This window comes from Ostrea edulis, chromosome 7 (assembly GCF_947568905.1).
Source record: "Ostrea edulis chromosome 7, xbOstEdul1.1, whole genome shotgun sequence".
Classification (NCBI taxonomy): domain Eukaryota; kingdom Metazoa; phylum Mollusca; class Bivalvia; order Ostreida; family Ostreidae; genus Ostrea; species Ostrea edulis.
The window spans coordinates 43,563,720-43,586,505 of NC_079170.1; the positions used below are offsets into that span (position 1 = coordinate 43,563,720).

A 22,786-nucleotide genomic window follows, 5' to 3' on the forward strand; every position below is an offset into this window, starting at 1 on the left:
AAAAAAAAAATAATTCTTACTCCCAGAAGAATCTGGTGCACACCTACATAAAATCAACTCCCATCCGTACTTTCAGTACTTTGATTGAAGTCTTGAGTCCACTAAGTCATTTAATATGCATCATTGTTGCTCTCTCCTGGTGTTTTCATTTTAAAGTCCCAGATACGTTGGCATTCCTTACTGTATAATTTCAGATCTAAAAACTTTATTGCACTAGTATCTTGTGCAGAGAGTTTAACAAGAAGGTCTGTATTGTCTTTAAAAAAAAAACCACGTTAATTTGTTCATCAAATTTTCCCAGGACCCCCCCCCCCCCCCCCCCCCCTCTGAATATCCGTATGGTAATTAACAAAATACCACCTAGCGGTGGGGACGAGTTATCTGTATTTACATCGAGTAGCGTGATCGTGTTCAAATACGGTGTCTTGTAATTCAGGACAACGAACGATAAATCAATCTGGTGTAATATCCCCTCTCATGAAAATTCAGCGTAAAAAAACTGCAACTCATCTGTGTATGTGTTTGAATAATTTCTTTATTTTTAAACTTAAAAATGGACAGTCGAGTGGTCAATGCACGAGGCTACAAGAACTTTTATAAACTGTGTAAATATAATCCACGAGTTCCACTATGATATGACATAGGTCATTTAAAATACGTGGGTTTTTTTTTCAAGAACGAGGACATTTCCTCTGCGGATACTTTCGATGTTTTAAGAGAATAATTATTTAATGTGTGTATTGACATGTGTCTTAAGTATATAAATTATTTTTTTACATCAATGATTTAGATTGGTAGTTCAAGTAGAATCGTCCAGAAGGAACTAAATCTTAAACACGCAGCCAACGCTCGTTGAAAGAACATATACAACGTTTTGTCGAAAACAGAGATTCTTTGTTCATTTTTCACATAATTGAATATTCCTTGATAATCCCGATAATTCCGATCAATACGCTGCCTACATGTAAAAATGTGAAAATATTATCTCGCCAAAAAAAAAAAAAAAAAATAAATAAAAAATAGCGCATTATGCAATGAATATATGAGTGGGATTCTTAAAAAATAAAAAGTACAAAGGGGCATCAAATAACGAAGAACGCATGATATCCAGGACAAGAGGAAATTGAAATTAACCGTAATATAATGTGATATACGAAAAATCGTGAAGAACGTGGCTAAAAATCTTATCACAATAGATCGGAGGCAAGAACACCGATCAGCCCACAACATTACAAGAGCACGCTGTTACACGACCGAGCACCCATTCTGTGAGGAGAGTCATAAATGTCGGGGCTTCACACAGTAAACTGTCTTGGTCGTGTATATCATCTCAGTAATAAATCTAACATGCGGTATATGGGTATGAAGAATATGATATAAGTACAATGTATTGTTAGATGTCCTTATCCACATTAGTTATTCTTGATTTGTAAAGGTGTACACCAGAGTGTGTTCATCACGAAATATTTTCACGCACTTTTAAGGTAACTTGATGTGCGACGAAAGCGACCTTTCAACTTTTACATAAAGTACTACACGTATGAAATATATACCATTGATGACCAAAAAGCGAGAAAACAAAGTTGTATTTCAAAAACTGATATATAAATATATGGAATAAATGTGTAGCTCGTTTAGATAATTTGACTCCACAAGGAAATGAATCGGTCATGAGAGAGGGAGAAAGAGATGTGGTTCTACTCATAGACAAATATTGCCCCGTCACGTATCGTCATGCTTTTTAGTATACCGGTACTCACGATCAAAATCATCATGTATTACCTGTTCAAGTCAAGACATTTATGTAGCCAAGGCGATTTAAGGGACAAATCGGATACACTGGAATACAAAACTTAGGCCTATGCTCGGCGCTTACGGCCTTTGTGCAGGATGGATCCTTATCGTGCCACATCTGCTATGACACGGGGCTTCGGGTTTTGCGGTCTCATCCGAAGGACCGCCCCATTTAGTCCCCTCATACGATTAATTGATTGTATCTTGTTTAACGTTTCTCGAGAATTTTTCAGTCATATGGAGACGTCACCAAGACCAGTGAACAAACTAACCAAATGAATCTTTATATCTTTTAAAAGCTTTATATTTAATAAAGTTGTCCCAAACTGTTTATGAAAGGTGAAGATAGCAAAAAGTGATCAATCTCACTTTTAAGAGAAATCACAATTTTAGGTATGAGGACACGCCCAATGACTTTCCCTTTTTGATAAATAATCATTTGCTAAATAAATAAATAATAAGAACTCCCAAATGTCTTATATTTATCATCCGTCAGATTTTTATCAATTTATTATCATTTATATAATCTGTATTCATATCCCCCCCCCCCCCCCCCCCAATATTTACCTTAACTCTCGCGCCTATATATATGGAAGATTGGGTAATGAATTGACGTACAGTTCGTTAGAATACATCCATCTTAAGCTACCCCTATTGTGACCCTACCACGTGAAATATCGAATCCAAGGCGTACGATTGAATTTTCTTCAGAACAATTCTTGAGGCGTGTATACATGTATCAGTCAAGTTTGACGCATTGAAAATGCCAAATCTTTTGGCGGAATAGGAAAATTCGTAAAAATAAAAGTGCCAAAATTTCTATTCATGTAAATGATACACTTGTTAAATAAAATCGTACCAACAAATAAAGCATAAAGATTTAAAACTACTTTGATAAGAAACTTCATTCCCTATCAATGTCAAAATTAGCCGATATACAGTAGGGCTGTGTTTTGATAGACTCAACGTTCTAGATCTAGATGCCTTGTAAATGTTGCGAATTTTCGAAAACCCTGTAGAGTACTCCTGGATGCTTTTAAAGAAGTTTTCCAAACCTTTATTTGCTGCTGAAAAAATATAGTAAAGCGCTATTTTCAAAGATTGGTTCCGCCCATTTCATTTTCTATTCCAGGCTTGGGTTTACGTGTCTCTGGGCATATTAAAACATGAGCTATTATATTTTCTAATGTATATTATATAATACGAATACATACAAGCATTCAATGTACAGAGACGTTTTATACTATTTACGCTTACAAGTAAAAAAACAACAACAAAAAACAAAACAATTAATCATTTTGCATAGGTAGAATAGGATTAAGTATCCATGGGATCTATGACAAATTGAGTACTGAGTAACGTTCACCAATGAGAATGGCAATCAAGAGGTACATGTAGAGTGTGGCACTCGTGATGTGCATAGCAGCATTTGTTTTATTCGGTTCATCATCATATGTTCCGAAAAGTCGAGTAGGTCCACCGCTTCCGTCAAAAATCTTCAGAACAGGCATATAGACGGTGCTGCCACTTTCCGGAATGTTGTCCAGGTTCGCTACGTTCTCTATCTGCACTACATTGTTTTTCCCCATGATCACGTGACAGGGAAATGTCTTGGTTTGTCCATAATCTGTTGAGGGACTGTCCACTCCAACGGCGATGACCTGTCGTTTGGCTATTAACCACGTGACGGAATCCTTGTGCCAGCTGGGGAAATGGAACTTAGATGTATCCTTGTGATGAGGCGTTCCGAAGATAAGAGTTTTGTTTGGATATTTGTCAGACCAACCCGAGTTCATCAAAACCACAGCGTGTCTCGGAATCTCTCCGTGTTTTTCCTCCCATGCCATTAAGTCATCTACAGAAACTCTGCAATAAATGAAATGAAATGAAGGACATAATACAAAAACAAATGAAATATTGTGTAATCATACATTTGAATATGCATATTGCAGACTGGTACGTCAAGTAAATCCACAATACACAAAGAAACAATATGGATACGCTGTAAATAACATCTCATCTAGACATCTAAGTCTAGCTCAATGTCACAATTCATATGGCGCCACACCCACAGGGGCTCGGTTGTCAGATATTGAAGTTTTGTATTATTTGTTCCCGAATAATAATTTGAAGTTTTGCATGATTTGTGTCCGAATAATGAATTATATAAATAAAATCCACCACCAAAATCCGCTTTTTTAGAGCTTTTAAAAAAGGTGTATCATGTGTACATTAAAAAAAGTAAAGGGACGACACTCGCCATCTTGGATTTCTAGGGGGCCCTCGATTCACGGCTTGTTTTTAACAATTTCTACTCTCTGCCTACCGGTTTCTGGCGAGATCTATGTTGGAAAAAGATCCAACGACTTCTCCCTATCGTCTGCTTATGTCTACATGCCGTATTAAAGATCCAGTGACCCGAAACATCCTTGATACCTGTCCCTACTTATCGAAAGCAACGGAAGTTTGCATCGAGTGACACGACGCCTACAGGAGCTCTCCATATAATCACTGGGGTCTTCCGAATGCATAGGATAAATCTAGAGAAGTCTAAGTTGAAATAAGCACTAAATTTAAATTGAATTTAGTAAACGAATGTTTTCCACGGAAGAACAAAGAATTCAGACAATGTCGTAGCATAGTAAGCTGTAAATAGTAAACTATGTAATTTATGGGAGGGATTTTATATACCAATAACTGAATGATTCTCATTAGATTAACTTACGCATAAAGTACCACAGGGGCACATGATCAAAAGAACACCTGCTTATCCACACATTGCTATATAAATATCAAATTGAAGGCAGATATACCATTATACCATACAAGTATTGTAAGTGTATTGTCGTTAACTCATCAGTGTTCGTTCGATTACACAAACACAGGTTGCAGGCCCATAGAAGGGGGGGGGGGGGTCATGCAAACCTCCCCCTTCCCCCATTTCAACTTATCTTGACCAATTATATGTAAATCCACTTTTTTCCCTTTCATTAACCCTTTCTCTACCGACACATTTTGGAGGTTTTTAAAGACTAAATGACAGTATTTTTAAATCGATTTAAATCTGCATGGATCACGATTTGGGGTAGGCATACAACATATAATTTTGTTAGGAATTGGACAGGGAACAATTTCTTATAAAAGTTGTCAATGTATCCCATGACCTCAAAGAGGTCTACGGGGTCAAAGGTCATATAAGTGCACATTTTTGCAATCTTTTCTCTTTGAAATATATATATTACGACCCCTCTCACTAGATTAGAGTCAAAAATAGGAAATTCTAAATGTATGAGCTAATGTGCCTTTTAAAATACTACAAAAACAACACAATCAAACTAATCAATTTTATTGACAAACAAATAATTTTGGTTGCTAAGTAACAACACTCATAGTACAATTTTGACCATAATTTGCCTTTCTGCATCCATTCGACACAATTTAAACGTAATTACATTCCATGATGATTAGTAAATGTCCCATTATTTTAAAAATATAATCTTTAAATAGATCTTAATCATTTTAAAAGGTTTTTAACAAAAAATATGATGCAGAGAATTAAGGTCAAAGGACATCAAATGGAAACTTCGTACTTTATATACTTGTCCATCATTTTCTAATAATATGACGTTTTGCCATTATGTTCCATTAAATAGAATAAGTATTGCAACATTAAAACAAAGACCTTTCAATTACTGTTAATCTAAAATAATTAATTTTTTTATTCAATTATATTTGGTTGCTCAGCAACAACATCTTATCAAATGTTATAAAAAAGTACTAACCATTTTTCCTCTCCAAGTTCAACATATACAAATGTTCAAGTACTTACTTTCAATCACTAGATTTAAATGTACTTGCATCATATTTAACAAAAATGTTCTTATATTCAACCTCTTGAAACCTATTTCTAGACATAATTCTTGATAATGAGTTGTTCCGACAGGGGCATGCGTTGACCAATATCTGTCTATCGACTGGAACTTCACAGCAGGCATATATAAGATAATGCACAAAAATCTGGGGAAAAAAGTAACTCAATTGGCTCTGTAAATGTTTCCGATAATCAAGGCCCTCTGAAAAGTATGCATTTAATTACTTATGAATATTTATCAGAGGTAATTGTTGTACACATTTAATAAATGAGTTAGATTCACAGCCAGATTAATTTTGGTAAAGGTAATCTTTTTACTATGCATTTTATTATTCTTTTTAAACTGGAAATCACTGCCACAATATCGGTTTTTAAAATTAGTAATACCTGTACAGTTCCTCTTCAGTGAGAGGCTGCAAACTTCCTTGGGAAGTATATGGCAACCCTCCCTAACTAAATATTGGGATGTCAATACCCTTTTTAAAGAAGAAAAGAAATTACAATTAAAAATTGTTGGTTCATGTTTAAAAAGCAAAATATAAGTTTCACGGTAGCATGGAACAGTTTCGCACTTAAATTTATTTACTCAAATTTATTTAAAGATAAGGTAAGGGATTGCATACATGTGTTAGAAATGAATCGAATATTTTATTATACATTGCGAGAGTAGCAGAGTGGGTAATGAAAAAAATATATGTATCATGTAGGTGTCTGCATTACGCCTAGCATATACATGAGGGCAAATACTGAAGAAATTCAGGTTAAAACCTATAGGGTCCAGCGAAAATACTGAAACTCTGAGGGAAATTAAGTGAATGACCCCAGATATAAAAGTTGAATTGAATTCAGTTATCTGGTGGCACCCAGTTTTTTTATTGGTGGAAGAGAGAACCCAGATACCTGGGGAGAGACCACCGACCTTTCGTACGTAAACTGGGAAAACTTTCTCACTTACCGGCGCGAACGGGATTCGAACCCGCCCCTAGAGAGGTGAGAGGCCGTGTGATTTTGAGCGCGATGCTCTAACCACTCGGCCACGGAGGAGGCCGGCAATAAGGGGACACGTGCCCATTAGCTCATAGCATACAAGTACCAGCATGTATGGATCACATGTATGTCATTTATGGTCACAAGCTACTAAGTGTATATAAAATACATGCATTTGGATAAAAGAGAAATCAATATGATTTTTCATTAGCTGTCATAATCAGACTTTGATTGATGTTACCCCCCCCCCCCCCCATTTTGGCCCAAACACACATTTTGTTTTTATTTTTGTTACAGAATAAAGAAAATAATTCAAATTATGATAATAAATTCTATTATTACAATAATGCAAAGTGTGTTTTCCTAACAGATTGTGTTTTCTTTTCATAGAAAGATAATTTTTTTTATAAACATGGAAAAAACTTGGAAAATAGCCTTCTCACCAGCGGTCATGAATGCCCGGTCTGATTAAAACCACCCCATCCCATTATACACTAAATCCACCCCCTTCTTACACTCGCGTGTCAAGTAAGGAGATAATTCTGGGAAAAGGGGGGGGTAATCAAACTGATTAATGCCGGACCCGGACAGGGTGTTATTCACTTGGTTTAAATATCATAAAATATAAATATTTTCTTTCATGAAACGACAAATTATGGCATCAAATCGCGGTTAACTAATCGTGAATTTTTCATAACATGACAAAACCGCATTTTTCTTCTTTTTAGTCGGCCTATGTGATTACATCAACTTACATGTACGTATTTATACTAAATGCATGATCGTTTGGGTCATCCTGCAACAGGAGATCCAGGGCATCTTCTTCTTCTGACATCAGGTCGTTTTAAAGATGTAAAATACAAGCGATCGCTGTGACAATCACGGTGAAGCTGTGTTGTTTTCGTTGAAACGGAAACACGTGTGTTCTCTGTGCACACTTTCAGAAAACCCCGCGAGGCCCGCGATCCGGATCACGGAAAAATAAAAGTATACGGCTATATATAGGTGAACTTCTTTTTTGTTTTCTTTCTTTGGCAGAGAAAAAAATTATTACTATTCCGAACAAATATAACGTTTATATCTGAATTTGAAGTACTTTATTTATCTTTTTTTTAAATTCATTCTGCCGATGTAACATTCTCAATAGGTGTTTTATGAAGTTACATGTAGGTTGAGTAACTGTTTATACCAATATTGGTTTTATGCTTTTTTTTAAAAAAGCAGAGATACCTGGCTGATTATTTCATACATGTATGTATGTTGTTTTAGTGTATCAAAAGGTGCTGAATTTACTAATAGAGGACAATACAAATAGTTTTCACCACTTTATTGTGCGACGCGCGTCGATTGCTGTTAGCGACGTCGATTTGTCGCTAATTTTTAAGAAAACCGCGCAGCATGTCCCAATTTCATTTTATCGTAATATAAAAACTACCGAGAATTATAATATGAATAAGGGTCCATCAAAAAGAAGATTTCCTCTACTTTTACAGGCTGTATTTACTTTTCCCTATTTCCATATATAAATATAGATAAAACACCGATCTGTTTAAACATTGAGAAATAAAATCGTAAAAAAACGTACATGTGCAAAAAATTGCTATTTTCTTATAACGTTGGCAGGCATTAAAAATAATTTTTATATGTACTGAAAGCAGGGAATATATGCTTTTCAAAAATATAAAAAAACATTGCATTCATAAGGAAAATAAAAAAAATCATAGCGAGGGGGGAAATGGCCTTGCGACAAAGCGTTGCGTCATATTTAGACGAAGTCATCTTTCATTTTAAATGCTTTTTTTAATTTTATGGCTTTATTTACTCAATTGATTTTTACATAGTTAAAAAATATAGAAAATTTCCAAAAATATGATATATAAAACATATATATTACGTCCGTAGTTTCAAAGATTTATAGACACTCCTTTTGCGTAGCCCTGATTTTACGCGCTATCGGTCATATTGACCGATACGGTAGAGAAAGGGTTAAGGGAAATTGATTAAGAGTAATCTCTCTCTCTCTCTCTCTCTCTCTCTCTCTCTCTCTCTCTCTCTCTCTCTCTCTCTCTCTTAGGACTGTCTTTCTCCTGCTTTAGCCTTTTAAGAAGAGAAATAAAAATACCCCTCCCCCATTTAGAATCATTCTATGGGTCCGATATGCAAAACTGTACACCGTGTGCATTGTTTATTTTCAAATGTTACAATTCAACTTAAATACGACGTGCAAGAACTTTATTCAAAATAAGGAAACAAAATTCTATCATATTTTAGGCTTCTCCAAAATATCAGTAAATGTGAAAATGGAAACATCCCATTTTCAGCAGCTTGGCCGTTTATCAATAAATTGTGACCATTCTAAAGCAAAGTCAACACTTTTAAGATATGTTGTTTTTGCGGTGTTGATTTCTCTGGACTTATCGTATGCATTCGGAACACCCCAGTGATTATATGGAGAGCTCCGGTAGGCGTCGTGTCACTCGATGCAAACTTCCGTTGCTTTCGATAAGTAGGGACAGGTATCGAGGATGTTTCGGGTCACTGGATCTTTAATACGGCATGTAGACATAAGCAGACGATAGGGAGAAGTCGTTGGATCTTTTCCAACATAGATCTCGCCAGAAACCGGTAGGCAGAGAGTAGAAATTGTTAAAAACAAGCCGTGAATCGAGGGCCCCCTAGAAATCCAAGATGGCGAGTGTCGTCCCTTTACTTTTTCTAATGTACACATGATACACCTTTTTTAAAAGCTCTAAAAAAGCGGATTTTGGTGGTGGATTTTATTTATATAATTCATTATTCGGACACAAATCATGCAAAACTTTAATTTATTATTCGGGAACAAATAATACAAAACTTCAATATCTGACAACCGAGCCCCTGTGGCCACACCTACACATCCATCAAAATCTAATGTCATAAGTCACGTGGCATCTCAAATACACATCTGTCAAAATATAATGTCATACGTCATCTCAAATACATTTCTGTTAAAATCTAATGTAACAAGTCACGTGACATCTCAAATATACACCTGTTAAAATCTAATTGAAGGTCACATGACTGATTTTATCAGGTCAATGTTTCGCACCAGTAAAAATTAATTTGTTCTTGATTGGAAATACTTAATGTAGGATGAGTTTAAAACATGAGGTGAAGAGATGTTTAAAAAATAATTTTGAGTACATATGTAACTTTGCATATATTTTTTTCCAGTCCCGATGTGGGTTTTTATGTTGAACAATACCAAATACAGAAATCTGTAGAATAGCATTATCCCATTAGGAATCGGAATTATTTATTTTAAAAATCAAATGCATCTAAATTATGTCAATTAGTTATCACGTTTCTTGGGGCTAATTACGCGAGAGCCGAATAACAAGGTTACCGCTATTAAATTATATTTCTAGAGCGACCAACCTGTGGAGGAACAGAAACAGACAGATGGATAAAATTAGACAAAGTTGTACCTAGATATTTCCTGAACATTCCCGAAGATGTTTTGACTTTTACGTCTGCAGAGGTTAACCTACATATGATATAAATATTGTACTTGTGCATCTGTGCGACTCGATTTTTTCCAAGTTAAAACTAGCTTGCTCAGCGATAGGATCAGATGTTGCGTAGACTATTAAGACAAATATTTAGATCACGGTGATTCTTTGGATCCTCCCATTTACAATACCTTGAAAATTTACTTTGACAAGAGAACCTCCAGCCGTCATTGTCCTTTGTAATACATAAGATAAATAGACAATAATAAAACACTTTGTCGGAAGGAACCGTTTTACAACAAGAGGGATTTATATTTGATCCTTTAATTTGATATTTTACATAAGATTAGATCACATTTGTAAACCATTTGCTCTGTAATGAAATAAAGGTCCATTGTACATGTACATTGTGTTAATTATTTGTTGATATTCTAAATCAACTACATGTATATGTTATATTCATTCATAGGGCGGTTTCTATGGTTCACCTGTAATCCGGATCGTTCGCAGCTTTGGATTTCACATTTATAATGACCCCTGGTCCGTACAATTTCTCTATGGGAATTTGGTGGATCCTCCAGCCGTCTTTTGAGAAGTGGGACGGTGCGTCTATGTGAGTCCCCATGTGCTCTGGCATGGCAAAAAAGTTGTTTTCAAGCCTACAATCATATAATCAGTGTTGACCCATGCATAAGGCTAAGAACGTGCAAGTTGTTAAGAACTGATCTCTTAAAGCTATACTGTATATCCCGTAATATTATCGTAGAAATAGATACCGAGTGTTTTATATCAAGCTATATAAGTTATGCACTTTATACAAATTATGCAATTTAACTCAATCGGATTAAAAAGTAACCAAGCTAATTTCCTATTTACATTGTAATTATGTATTCACCGAGTCGGATAGTGAACGTCCTATTTCGAAATATTCATGATCACGTGACGCTGCATTTCGAAAGTAAACAATTGCAAATAAAACTTCAAATTACTCGCCCTTGATTACAGGTGGCGCACGATCCGTTAACGTCCAAGGCGTTTCTAACCTCAAGTTTAAGAGAGCGTCAGAAGGACATGTTTAGATTAGAAAGTTGTTGACTATTTAGTAACGATGACGGATTACGGTTCGTAGGACCTACGCTTAGAGACGAACTTAGAAAACGTATTGCAAGACTCTCTGGGCGGAAAGGAAAGCACGTTGAGAGTTTCAGCTGTAACCGAATTTTCTCTGTCACATCGATTAAATAAAGACATTCAATACATATTGAACGTTTTTCATAATAAACTACTTCGTGGTGAAGCTTACATGCTTAAACAGTAGTTTAGGTTCAATATATAATATACAATACATCATAATTCTTTATAAGTTGTTGAATTACATATGTTTAAAACAATAAGATGCGGACCCCCTCTCTCTCTCTCTCTCTCGAGGATTAAGAATATCAATTATTAAATATATCCATATATATCTGAAATTCTATTATTAAGAATCCAGACTCGTTTTCCCTGAAATTCAAACAATATTTTACAACACTTTTTGAATTATAACAAAATTAACAATGAAAGTAAAGTGTTGAAATTAATTTACAATCTAGTCATCAAAAACGAAAACAAGACCTAAGAATATTCACCGCCTTACAGTTACAGTCTGATTATAGCCATCCCTCCATTACAGTCGTGTCGTCACGGTCGTACCGAGTGACGGCGGAGGGGGGGGGGGGGGGGTGCTATTAGCAATCGCGTTCATTCATATTTTGACGACCTTGGTTAACTCTAAAATTAATTTTTAAATGACATCTGAAATGTATTTTTGTACCATACTTGGTTAATATATTGATGATTCAAATTTCCCCTGTTCGATTATAGATCTAGTCTAGAAAGGGGGGGGGGGGGGGGTCATAGAATTATAAGATCATTGATGACTGTATCACTAAGGATAGATACAATTTCAGCATAAAACATTCATGCAGAATATTACGATCTACAGAGCAAATGTTTAATCCCCTGTAAATACTTTCTGCAACAAAGTCGTCATCTGATATCTGTGAAGTCGGACTGAACTGAAGTTTATAGTGCACGACGCTGAGTGGAACTTAAAACGATCGTTGTCGCTGTCACATTTGATGACAATGAACCAATTGAATTTTTTAAAAGCTTCATATCTCGGGAATTCTACCCCCGCTCCCTATTTGCACAACAAAAACCTTACACTCTCTTTTAAATCTTATGTACAACAAGGACGTAAACGAGTCTTGCGCCACCTATGTTTGAAATAGGGGAAACAACTGACAAATATTCGCAATTACACAGCGACGTGAAAGCGTGGACGGCCTGCAAGCTGTTGGCGGAGTTCCGAAGATAAGAGTTTAGTTTGGTTATTTGTTCCTTTAACAATAAAATACAGCCAGACGGAGACAGGGTAGAGAGAACAGCTTTCAGCAATAGAAGGGGAGTTAATGTCATGTCTAACAGGAAATCACCATTCACTACAGGAAATCACCATTCACTACAGGAAATCACCATTCAGTACGACTACATATTATAAATCTCCCATGGTGCTTCTAATCATATTTTCATGGGGATCCGGATTAGTATAGGTCCTCAGTACCCCTTACTTGTGGTAAAAGGCGACGTAATCGGGCGGTCCTTCGGATGAGACCGCAAAAACCGAAGCTCCATGTCGCAGCAGGTGTGGCACGATAAAGATCCCTCTCTGCCCAAAGGCCATAAAATTCTGTCGAGCATACCCCTAAATTATTCAGCCCTTCACCAGCGATGGTGACGTCTCCACATGAGTGAAAAATTCTCAAGAGGAACGTTAATTAAGAGTAATACATACATACAATCAGTCAATCTAATAATATTGTTCTCGTACATCCACCATAACCGTCATTCCTTCATAGATATACATTAGAAAATCATTGTTTTCTCTTTACATTGACTACACCAGTATTCCTTTGATAACCGTATATAATTCGTCAAAATTGTCAAATCGTATAATTTCTAATGTAGCCGAAGTGTAACGGAATCATCCGAGGATTGCCGATTAGTCTCACACTGCTGCGACGTCATTTGATTGTTACGTCATATATCTTTTTATGATTTATATTTCATAATATTTTGTATAAACGTTTTCTTAATTTAAATTTCAATTTGGTAATAGTTTTCTGGTGGACAACCTTTGGTTTTGTAGTTTACACGTTGATAATTTTGAAGTTTCACAAAGCTAGTCTTGTGTGAGATAGGGAAATTACGCCTCTGGAGTAAGATTCGCTGGCTAAAAGTCGGCAAATCCTCGTCCCAGACTGCAAAATCGAATGTCCCCTAGATGCAGTTTCCCTATCCCATACTCGTACATGTACTAATGAAAGTGTCTACTAATGTCACGGTGGATGCAATTGGTGTCGCTTGAAAATGAAAGAGAACGTTCCAAAAAGAGAGCTATTATAATACAACTCGTATTTTTTTTTAAAGCTGTATGGTCCGAATTACAATATTTTTTTCCATCTCATAAAAACGCTATTAAATCATCGCACGTGTGTAGTTATGAGGCTGTATGACATGTCATACATTATTTCACCTGTTTTAACCAAAATTATTTGATTTTAAATCGGTGTTTACAAACAACGGCATCACTCTGCCATTTCAAGTGACAGTCACGTGACCAGTTCAAACTTTCAGATCATTGGTGGTCTTATCTGTGTAAAGCTGTGTATTTTGTTACAACAGTACCGTACCATAAGTTTAATAGAAATAAAAGTATAAAATACCTCTTATTAATTCGGTATTTTACGCTCTTTGAGCCTTAAAACTAGACAGTTGCGTATGAGTTAATACATCATGTTGGGATTCCCCAGACGCGCGTGGGTCTATTTATAGACGTCTAACACTGTATAATTTATGGGTTATCCGGAACATCTCGGGCCTTTCAGAGAAAACACCGTGTTTTGGGTGAAAGGCCCGAGGTTTTCCGGATGATCTATATACGTACCACTCTATATTTAATATCTAAATAATATTCTCACTGTTTTATTTTACATGCAGATGTTTTCATAGCATGCAATTAAGGGAAAGTTAATAACTTTATAAAGTAATTAATCTGCTTTAAAGTAATTATGTACAAAAATAATACAGGAACATCGGGTTATGCAGCTTTAATTGATGCAGGAAATATATTATGAAGACTTTATCATTCTTATCTGAGACAAAATGTACAGTTCAGAGGGTTTTCTAATGAAACTTATTTTTAAATTTTGGCAATGGAAGAGTATAATCTTACTCCGATGCTTCCGGTATGGGCTAGGCATAAATTATCAGGCTTATTTCATAATGCTGATATAAGTCTAATTGTACCAGTATGTGAAAGAAAGGTAAATTTGGATTTAAAACATGATTTTTGATTGTATTGTGTAAATGTGAAACACGAATGGTTTAAATAGAGCAGACTACTATGTTGCAGCTCAATATGTTATTCAAAAGTTTGAATTCGAAATATTTTTATCTTGTTGCTATATACATTATTCAAATGTTACTTTGCTATTGAAAACTGTCTAATGAGTAATTTTTTATTTAAAGAAACGAAAATTATAATTTTTTTTTTTTGATGCATGTATCAAACGAAAAATTGGACGGAAAACTTCGCGTAGATGAAAAAGTTTTCCGTCCAATTTTTCGTTTGATACATGCATAAAAAAATGATAAGTTTTCTTTCTCATCATTTACTTATGTTTTGCAAATAGAAAAATAGCTCCCCTCATCAATAAACTTGAATTAACATTTTTGAGATGGCGCGTAGGAATACATACATGTATACGTAACCGTGAAAACAACAACAAAACTGGTTGTGCGTTTAGGTCAGGCAGAATTAAATCGATTATACACCAAATTAAAGGTGCAATGGTTAAAAGCTGAATTAGATATAAAGGAAGAGAACAAGTGGTGACTGGATGTATGCCGCATTGCGTTGGAGGAGACGTTGGATACTGGTTGTGTCGTAGTCCGACTGTGGAATGCGACTCGCCTTCATTCCAATATCAAGTAAAAAGCTCAACTCCTTTTCGTCTAAACTGCCCTCGTTGACTGAACCCCATATAAAGCAGTTCAATTTCATTAATATCTCCCACATTAAAAGTCGCCGCTTGCTCCATCATGTTATCGAACTCGTAAAGCATACGATACATACCGGGAACTCGTGTAATCTGTCTACTTCTACCAGTAAGTGATCTACGTCATCAAGTTGACTATTCTGCCACGTCATCACTAGGCCTAAGGGAGTATTAAAATTTTTGGTTGTGTTTATTTTTGGTAGCAATGAAAAAAAAATCAAACGAATACATTTCGTTTACAATGTTTGTGTGGAAATCCTCGCTCTATAAATAGCGATAAAATTAGAACGGGGAAGATGCACTCCAGAGAAAAGTAGTTCCTAGTTCTTAGTGCAGATGAACTCAGGACGAAATTTTCTTGACTAAGAAATCAAACGAATTTTTCATCCGATCAGCATCGTTTTTAAGTCATCGCTTTCACGTTATTAAATGATTACGCCGTTCTTGAAATTTTCTTTGAAATAAGTTAAGACTAAAAATAGCTTTATTTCACTTTCCCTTCAGATTGATTCAGCACAAAATCTAAAATGTACCAGATTTTTTGAAGCATCTACTGATTACTACACGTAGCATTTTATGTAAAATGTTTGAGTTTATTAATCTTTAATATAAGTTCAGTTTCTACAACACCTACTATCAAGTTGTTCTGTTGTAAAACGTAGCGTTTAATTCGATTTTGCTTGCTCCAAATGAGGTTAGAAACTTTTTTGTAAAATATATAGCCTTCACCCGGTAGAATAAGAATAAACCTAACAAATAAATAGCGATAATGATAAAGGATTTATCATTATTATGAGGGGAAAAATTTACGAAACATGAAGGTTTTTTGTTTTCATGAGTCAAGACGCACCATGTCAATGCACGGATTTTTCCGGGTCATATTTATCTTGAAATATTTTATCAGAGTGGGCATCTGTGGAGAGTGTTTACAAAGAAATCGTTCTAGGAAAACCCATCCATGTTTGAGGACATGCAGCTGGTCGGTATGTATACAGTATCAACAACTGTGCTAGTTAGGAAATTTCTATAGTACGTGATCAATGTCGGACGAAGTGTAAAGAAAACCTCGAAGAAATCCAGTTTCTCCAAATTCTGAATGATAGTGTTCATTTTACATAGTTTTACCTAGCTGCAGAACTGTAGCTCTCTGAAAAAAATATTTTGACATAACAGAGAGCTACAGAGCCACCCCTTATAAAAACCTTCGATTTACGGCGCACAAAAAGCTGCGCACGGTTGAGGCCTTATATCGTTGTATTCTTGAGTTACTGTCTCATAAATTTAATATCAAAAATTTTTTTAACATATTTTCCTACTATACTTGTGTCTAAACATACCTTCAAATATTCATTAAAGCCCCACACGACCTGAAAACTCCCAGCTTCAAATGATTTCGTTTGTTGACGTAGCCATGTTAGGTAGCCGGTCAATTCGAATCCTGGTTAATTTCCATACTTGCACAATAACGTCTAGATGTGAACTAATATCCCCACAAATATTTTAGCTAAATATTTTAAATAATATATCATCCCAGTGCTTTTAAATAATAATTATTCAAATAGCTAAACTCACGGCAATGCGGCTTTCATTAGTCTGGTGCGGTCTCCATCCCTGCCACACGAGTGTTAAGGACTTTAGTAGCATTTTCATGAATCAAGAGCTTATTTTACCTTTAGAAAAACTTTATTTTTTTAATTTCTATAAATTATTCGTATTGATAATAAATGAAGAGCGAATACATAACATATAACGAATTTTATGAATATATACTAACAACAACAGGGTACGAACTGACCCGGCTACCTAACATGGCTACGTCAACAAACGAAATCATTTGAAGCTGGGAGTTTTCAGGTCGTGTGGGGCTTTAATGAATATTTGAAGGTATGTTTAGACACAAGTATAGTAGGAAAATATGTTAAGAATTTTTTGATATTAAATTTATGAGACAGTAACTCAAGAATACAACGATATAAGGCCTCAACCGTGCGCAGCTTTTTGTGCGCCGTAAATCGAAGGTTTTTATAAGGGGTGGCTCTGTAGCTCTCTGTTATGTCAAAATATTTTTTCAGAGAGCTACAGTTCTGCAGCTAAGTTTTACCGTGGACGAAGTTAAAAAAAATAATTAAATGGTCTAAATTCACGCAAAATATGCGGTTAAAGAAAATTTGTAAAATTTTGTACCAAGCGTATATTAAAAACACTTTTCCTCAGCGAAAAAAAAATAATGCCGTTTTTCATTACATGTTTTGATTAAATTCTATGTAACTATAATCCTAAAAGCGCACATTCATTTCTATTTTCTGTTTCACGTCCATTGATATTTGTCTACAGATGTAACGTCGCAATTAATCATCATTATCGTCATTACTTAGAAAATGATATGTGCCGTGCGTGCAAGTTTATTCAATGCGGTCAAGGAAACGCATTCAATCTTTGCAAGTTTTGCTGACAGTTGTAGACGTTAAAATGGAGTCTGGAAAATTTGCTTTATAGAAAACTGCGCTGCCTGCAAAATCTAGGGCATAGTTGAACATAACGTACTGTGTTTCTCATTTGAAAGTACTAATTTTTTTTAGTAGAGACAAAAATCAGGACAAGAATTTATTATTGACAAACGTAACAAAGTAAATTTGCATGATATTGTGAATTTACTAGACTCATGAGACCAATTTAGATGACATGCACCTAATCTTTTTTATGAAAGAAGAAAGGAGAAAATTATTGTTTATGGGGTATAGCAGACATACACGTAAACCTATGAAGCCGTAGTACACACACGTGTATTCCGTGTACTTGGTGTTCATTTCTCTTTGTTGTAAGAACTTGCACTGTATTTACGCTGAATATGATTTATACTATAGGATTATCATAACATACAATAAGATACATGGCTTATTCAATAATGACATTAAATAGAAATGATACTTTATGGCGTGATATATGCATTATAATACCCGATACCTAAATATATATAAAAATCTTACCAGGCATTGTACTTTTTTGAAAATCCTCGTAGGAGCACGGTGAAGTTGTACGACGGGTTGATCGGCCACGTGATAGAGTCCTCGTCCTGTTTGTGGGTAAGGTCCACAATTCTGGGTTTGGAATACGCGGGACTCACTGTCAGGAGAAAAGCACAGCAGCATATCATCAAGAGATCCATTCTGTCCAAAACGTGCAGCAACTGTGTTAAATAATTAATGCGCGTGGAGATATATACCCAGCATGCTCTATTAATTGGAGTGATTTACATTCACAGTAAACTATTACTTTTATAAAACCAATTATGCACATCTGTTTTCTTATAAAATTTCTTATCAACGGAAAACAAATTACATTATGAATTCGGGATATCGCACACAAAAACCGAGATTAACACACGTTGAAGGTTCCAAATATCTAATGAAAGCCTAGAAAAAGGTAATGTGATGTAAGAATTTTGAAAAGGGATTCAACTTTCTAAAACAAAATCAGTCAATTACGTAGCTTGGACCAGACGCTTACCGGAAATACGGAGGACTTCTCTTCAAACAAAAAGTCAAACGGAATATCAACGTTAACATGCTATAGCTAGTTAATTGAACATATTTTATTGCATATATACTATACAACAGGTTTGGCACAAGTTCTTACAACTTACGAGGTTCTCACCTTAGATTAATTGATAACAATTGTCACAAAACATAATATGTATAGACAAAATAAATACATGTACTTATAGCATAAAGGGAATTACTATCATGATAATCTCCCTGAATTATATATACATTTTTGAATATTTATTATTGTTAATAGATAATAAGTCGTCGATATATCTAATGCCTTGTCCACACGAAAAATTTGATTCGCATTAAACATAAGTTAATGCGAATTAAATCTGAACTGCGTTCATATGGAGATTTTAATGCGCATTAGTTTACTTCGAATTAAAATTGACGTCACGATTTAATGCGAATTAAATTTACTTCGCATTAGCTCCGTGTGAATGCTAAGCGAAGCTAAATCGCATTAAATGTAAACGCATGCGTAATGGCAAATTTGGGTCACATGCATCATACTCGCGGTCAACTATATATATCAGTGTTAGTTTTGTGCGAAAAACAACTCAAAATGATAGTAATCACTAAAAACATGTACAAACAGCATGTCAATAGATAATGTCAGAGGTAAATATGTGCTCTGCATAGGCATACTGAGTAATACAATACGGAAAGAATTGCTTTTAAATACGACAAAAATGTTTTGAAATAGTGATATTATGGTTTTCTCTTTTACATTTAAGAAATACTCCGCTCGATCATTGTTGAATTTCTTTATACCATATGACGTCATAGTAGACTTATGTGTACAGTGTATAATATGTATTAGTAATTAAAAATTACGTCACAATAGTGGTCAGCGGAATGGTGAATGTTTTAACTGAGCTTATGAAGAAGCAATATATATTGTCTAAAGAATCTTACTATTCGCAACTTTAGGACTAGGCTATTGCGCATGCACCAAATATTGACAACAAATGTCCAGGTCGAATTTGTTCAGTTTTTGTAAACAAAAGACCAATCGGTATGTGTCACAGTATCAGTACGTATTACATACAGAAAACGATTTGCTTTACACATATAATTTATTACAACGTACAACACTCGTAAGGTTACTGAGAATAAATTTACAACAACGCCTAATGATAAGCATATAATTTCTTGATGTATTACGAACACGCATAATGTTTATCTATGGGTAAAACCATTAAAGATGCTAGTACAAATATTTTACAACGTTTAAATAGTGATAGGGAGGATCAGGCCAGCGTCAGGGGGCACTACCCCCACCCCCTATTTAAGTTATTATGTGGTACCCAAATCTCAATACTACAGCAGTCTACATGTGTAGCAAGTGTATAGAGAAAAGTGCATCACAATGACACATTACTCGTACATATACCATTCTTTATAGAGATCTCAGTAGCCTGTACACTTTACCTATAGTTTTATACTTACCTGTTCAACAATGACTTATTGCACAATCACACAGAATATTTCAATATTTTTATTATATAAATTATTCACCAATCTAGGGCCCTCAAGGGGGTGGGGGCATCTACAATTTTAACAATTGAACATTATAACTACATGATACAATATACACATGTGTACCATATACACATGTTAAGAGTTTCTGTAATTGACATTAGTCTTGAATTGGTTCACCATAATACTGATTGAAAATGAGCTGTACAACAAGTGTGCTATATGGGTAGTAAAGTAAAACAATATTATAAAATGTTGTCATAAACACAGAGGGTATCCAGGGACGGTGCCTGTGCCAAGTCTATTAAACTGGCAGTCTTGTACCCCAAGTATTCGAGACAGCTTATTTATAGATGTATTTATGATGTCTTTATAGTGAGCCACATCTTGCATATTCCGTTTTAGTATTCTATGTATTGAAAGCAAACCTTCTGAGTAAATGTTATTTTGAATGGCCATCATTCAGAAATCATGTGTTGCTGTTTATTCTGAACTAGGACAGTACGTTTATCTAGGATTATACTCTGTATTCTTTACTATAACAAGAAAAGTGTGTCTGGAGAAATGGAAGAAATTCACACAATAAATACATAATTATATTAAAACATAGTCTAAAAAATATGTCTCTAACTATTACAGGTTCTAGGGTGCCATAGAATACAATAGATTTATTTCTAATTCAGAGCCCCAACAGGGCATTATGAGATGTTACATACATAAGAGGGGATACCAAAAGACAGAATTAACATGAATTGAAACAGGACAAAAATTACATTGAACAAGAAGGAAGGAGGAAACACTGCACCTCATATGGTTATATCTCAAGTAAACAATAATTGGAGCTGATCTTCAAGCTAAATAACAATGTCCGTCGGATGGGACATTAAAGGGTGTCCCGTGTCAAGGATCACAACCCCCTTGACGGTACGCAAAAGATCGTTTCCCTGGTGTTCAAAAAAGAGTAGGCTCACTGGGACCGTCTGGGAAAGTCAAACACTCGCAACCAAACATAATTGAATAAGTTAACCGCCGTAAAATGGCTGAAATATTGCCAAAACGGCGTAAAACCCCAATCAATCAATCAATCAAGCTAAATAACACATAAACATACATACCTATACATAAAGGTGTATACACACAAATCTATACATGCATATTAAAAATCATTAAGACACAAACGTTCTCATCATGCCATTAAGTAATTACCCATAGCGTTTAAAACACCTACTCTATATTCAGTAGAAAACTCCATGCTTACTTACTCCGACATGTAAACATAATGGAGCCTGAACCCTAAAGTCATAAATTTCACAACTATAGTAGATGACTCATTATAATAATGCAAACGTTTTACCTCCTTGCTCTCTAGAAGTGAAGACGTTTTTTGGTGATATGACATATTTTCAATATATGACCAATTTAGCTCCACTCTGGGTCCTAAACCCAGGGTTTATAAATTTCACAATTTTAGTAGAGGGTGTATTGCTTATTTTAATCATGACCAAGGGAGGTAGGGTCAATGAAGTTCACAATTTTTGTTCCCCTTTACCCATAGATACTTTATACCAAATTTTGTTAGAACTGGTTGAGCTGTTCAAAACACTCTTCAAATATTCCATTTTGTATGACTGACTGATGAATACAGATAGCAACAGGTCTCCTGAATGATTCTGGTGACCTCAAAAATTTAAAGTCCCTTAACTCCACTTAACGAAGCCAGAAAGACAGTATTGATGGATGGACTACTTGATTACTCAAGGCACCTGCCATATGATGGGGACCTAATTACTTTAATTATTATACCAATACATATGCATGAAAATAGATAGTTTATGTTATACATGTATGATATTATTTAAAGAACTCATTTCTGCCAAATGTATTCTCCTTGATGTATTTTCCACTTAAGATGTGTAACCTTTAAAGGGAATGATTCATGATTTTCTCCAAAATTTTGTTTTTCACTTTCAATGAATTTCACATCAATTATACGCTACTTACTTCCTCATATTTTAATAATGTTCTTCGTGTAGACGTTATACACGACTTATTTTTCCTCAGCAGCATCAACTGTTGACAAGAGCTGCCGTTTTAATGAACGCACTAAATACCCGATAGACTTAAAATCTCAAATACCTTAAAACTTATCAAACATTATTCTTGTGATATTGCACTTAGAGAAGGAAATTGAACATTATTTCTTGGCTTTTTTAATTTTTTGTTTTTGTTTATTCTATTTCATTTAGATTATTATTACCCATTTTCCCCTTCTTTAAAGTTTTAGACATTTCGGGTATTTAGTGTATTCATTAAAATGGCAGCTCTTGTCAACCGTTGATGCTGCTGAGGAAAAATAAGTCGTGTAACGTCTACACGAAGAACATTATTAAAATATGAGGAAGTAAGTAGCGTATAATTGATGTGAAATTTTAATTGACAGGTCCGAAATCTTCCATACTAGTCTGAATTTCGCTGCTGTCATAGGCGAGAAACGACTCCGTGACCTGGACC

The 22,786-nt window shown here is 35.0% G+C and overlaps 1 protein-coding gene and 1 long non-coding RNA gene across 2 annotated transcripts; both read right to left on the reverse strand.

Annotated features, from left to right (window-relative positions):
- Positions 1-2,968: 2,968 nt before the first annotated feature.
- On the reverse strand, positions 2,969-18,492 carry LOC125654872 (isatin hydrolase-like). Its single transcript, XM_048884974.2, has 3 exons — positions 18,233-18,492; positions 10,632-10,802; positions 2,969-3,660 (listed from the first exon to the last, which is right to left on the reverse strand). Exons 1-3 carry the CDS (start codon positions 18,409-18,411, stop codon positions 3,129-3,131), a joined length of 882 nt encoding a protein of 293 aa, XP_048740931.1. The 5' UTR covers positions 18,412-18,492; the 3' UTR covers positions 2,969-3,128.
- Positions 5,125-7,627, reverse strand: LOC125654874 (uncharacterized). Its single transcript, XR_007362498.2, has 3 exons — positions 7,408-7,627; positions 6,053-6,141; positions 5,125-5,867 (listed from the first exon to the last, which is right to left on the reverse strand). It is a non-coding gene; the product is annotated as an uncharacterized LOC125654874 (long non-coding RNA).
- Positions 18,493-22,786: the final 4,294 nt, after the last annotated feature.